The 1,872-nt window shown below is 39.9% G+C and overlaps 1 protein-coding gene across 1 annotated transcript; it reads left to right on the forward strand.

The window, feature by feature from the left end:
• The first annotated feature begins 954 nt into the window (after positions 1-954).
• On the forward strand, positions 955-1,596 carry LOC149257717 (uncharacterized). The gene has a single exon (XM_089385224.1). The coding sequence runs from the start codon at positions 955-957 to the stop codon at positions 1,594-1,596; it is 642 nt and encodes a 213-aa protein (XP_089241350.1).
• Positions 1,597-1,872: the final 276 nt, after the last annotated feature.

A 1,872-nucleotide genomic window follows, 5' to 3' on the forward strand; every position in this document is an offset into this window, starting at 1 on the left:
AGCCATGATATGATTCTCCATCTTGTCATGACAATGAATCACACTTAGTAAGTTCGAAAAGATGTAATTTTCGCTAAACACTATCTTCAATAAACAACTTTATTATTATATAATAAGTAAAAACTAGAAATTGTAATATCATAAAATATTACATAACTATTAAAAGTCAACTTAGCTCAATCGAATCAATTTAACTTAATGAAGAAAAAAAACATGGAACATGGAGATTTCAATCACGAAAAGCAAACCAACCTATCAAAATAAAATATATGTACATAACTATTATTTCATATACCATAGATACATACTGTGTTTTAAAAATTCTGAAGTCTCACGATATATTAGCAATGTCAAATTTACGTTTGGATTAAAGGACGTCACTCTTGACGTTCAATGCTAATTTAAAACTGTCAAGTAGGTCCTCTGTGACGTTAAATTCGAGTGCTGAATGTCGCCACTGAAGACGGATTGACGAGGACGTACTGCACGTTGATGAAAATATATAATAATAAGCCACCAATATATATAATGCTATAAGGTCATTCATGCTGCTTCTTGTTGTGACAGGTTGCATTTAAGCAATTAAAATTCAACCTGTGACATGTATTATAATGCTATAAGGTCATTCATGCTGCTTCTTGTTGTGACAGGGTGCATTTAAGCAATTAAAATTCAGCCTGTGACATGTATTACCTCGCCCATTAATATCCAATAGGGTTTACCCCGCCCATTAATATCCAATAACCCAATAGCATTGTATATATTCGTATATATATTGCTAGCCGTCCCCGCCCAGATGCAGTGTAGTTGCAGGAAAGATTAGTGAGCGAGCCAAATAACGCTGAAGGCTTTATAGTTCTCCCTCATTCTCTTACCAGCCGCTTGTCTCGATGAGGAAAAATTGAGATGCATTGATACAGACGTGAGTATTACAGTTATTGGTGAGAGAGCACGATGGATGTTGCAGGAGCGGCGAGCATGAACGTGTTGCATGTATTGGAGTTGATTCGCCACCATTTGCTGGAAGAAGAGGACGATATTGATATCATAGATCTACATCGGCTAGGAGGAAATCCACCCATCTCCTCAGCTTTCTCCATCTCGCCCGCCGTTAGTAGTGGCCAGGATTATCTCCGAGCCTCTACCACTAGCAGCGGCTCATGCCAAAATAGGAGCAGCAAATCAACATCAGAAGAGAATCACAATAAATATACACAACTACAAGGCTCTTCGTCCTCTTCTTCTGTATGGGAAGTTACGAGAGCAGAGGCGTTTAAGGTAAAGCCACAGGCACATGCGGAGCACAATGGAGAGATGAAGCAGATCAGGGCTAGACAATACAGAGGAGTCAGGCAGAGGAAGTGGGGTAAATTCGCAGCGGAAATTAGGGATCCCACCAAGAGGACTAGAGTTTGGCTGGGCACTTTCGACACCGCCGAAGAAGCGGCTCTCGCATATGACCGCGCTGCCTTCAGAATCCGAGGAGCCAGGGCTATCGTTAACTTTCCCCTTGCCATAGGTTCCAATTCAGAGAATGGTTCGGCCGCTAGTCACATGGTGTACAGGCGAAAAGAGAAGGTGAGGAAGAAACCGTGACAATCCATTGGAGTAGGGGAGGAGAAGGAATGGGGTGAAAGGATCTGCCAGAAGGAAACAAAAAAGTGGAGTAAGAAGTGCAAAATGAAGCTAGGTAGGGTGCGTATTAAATGTTATATTTAACATAATTATTATTACGTTATATTCCATCTTTGTAGAGCGTTGGTAGATTTTTTTTTTTTTCCCATATAGTTATAAATGAAAGATGACGGCCTATTGTTATCTTGGACTATTTCGGTAGTTTATTCAAGGATAACAAATAAAGCCAGCTAAATA

The sequence above is a fragment of the Pinus tabuliformis genome, chromosome 6 (assembly GCF_031772625.1).
Source record: "Pinus tabuliformis cultivar Carrire ecotype Pingquan chromosome 6, CPIR1, whole genome shotgun sequence".
Classification (NCBI taxonomy): Eukaryota; Viridiplantae; Streptophyta; class Pinopsida; order Pinales; family Pinaceae; genus Pinus; species Pinus tabuliformis.

What these genes read in the sequence shown, in the direction of transcription:
- LOC149257717 (XM_089385224.1), top strand. Translation starts at nt 955, where the DNA reads ATGGATGTTGCAGGAGCGGCGAGCATGAACGTGTTGCATGTATTGGAG.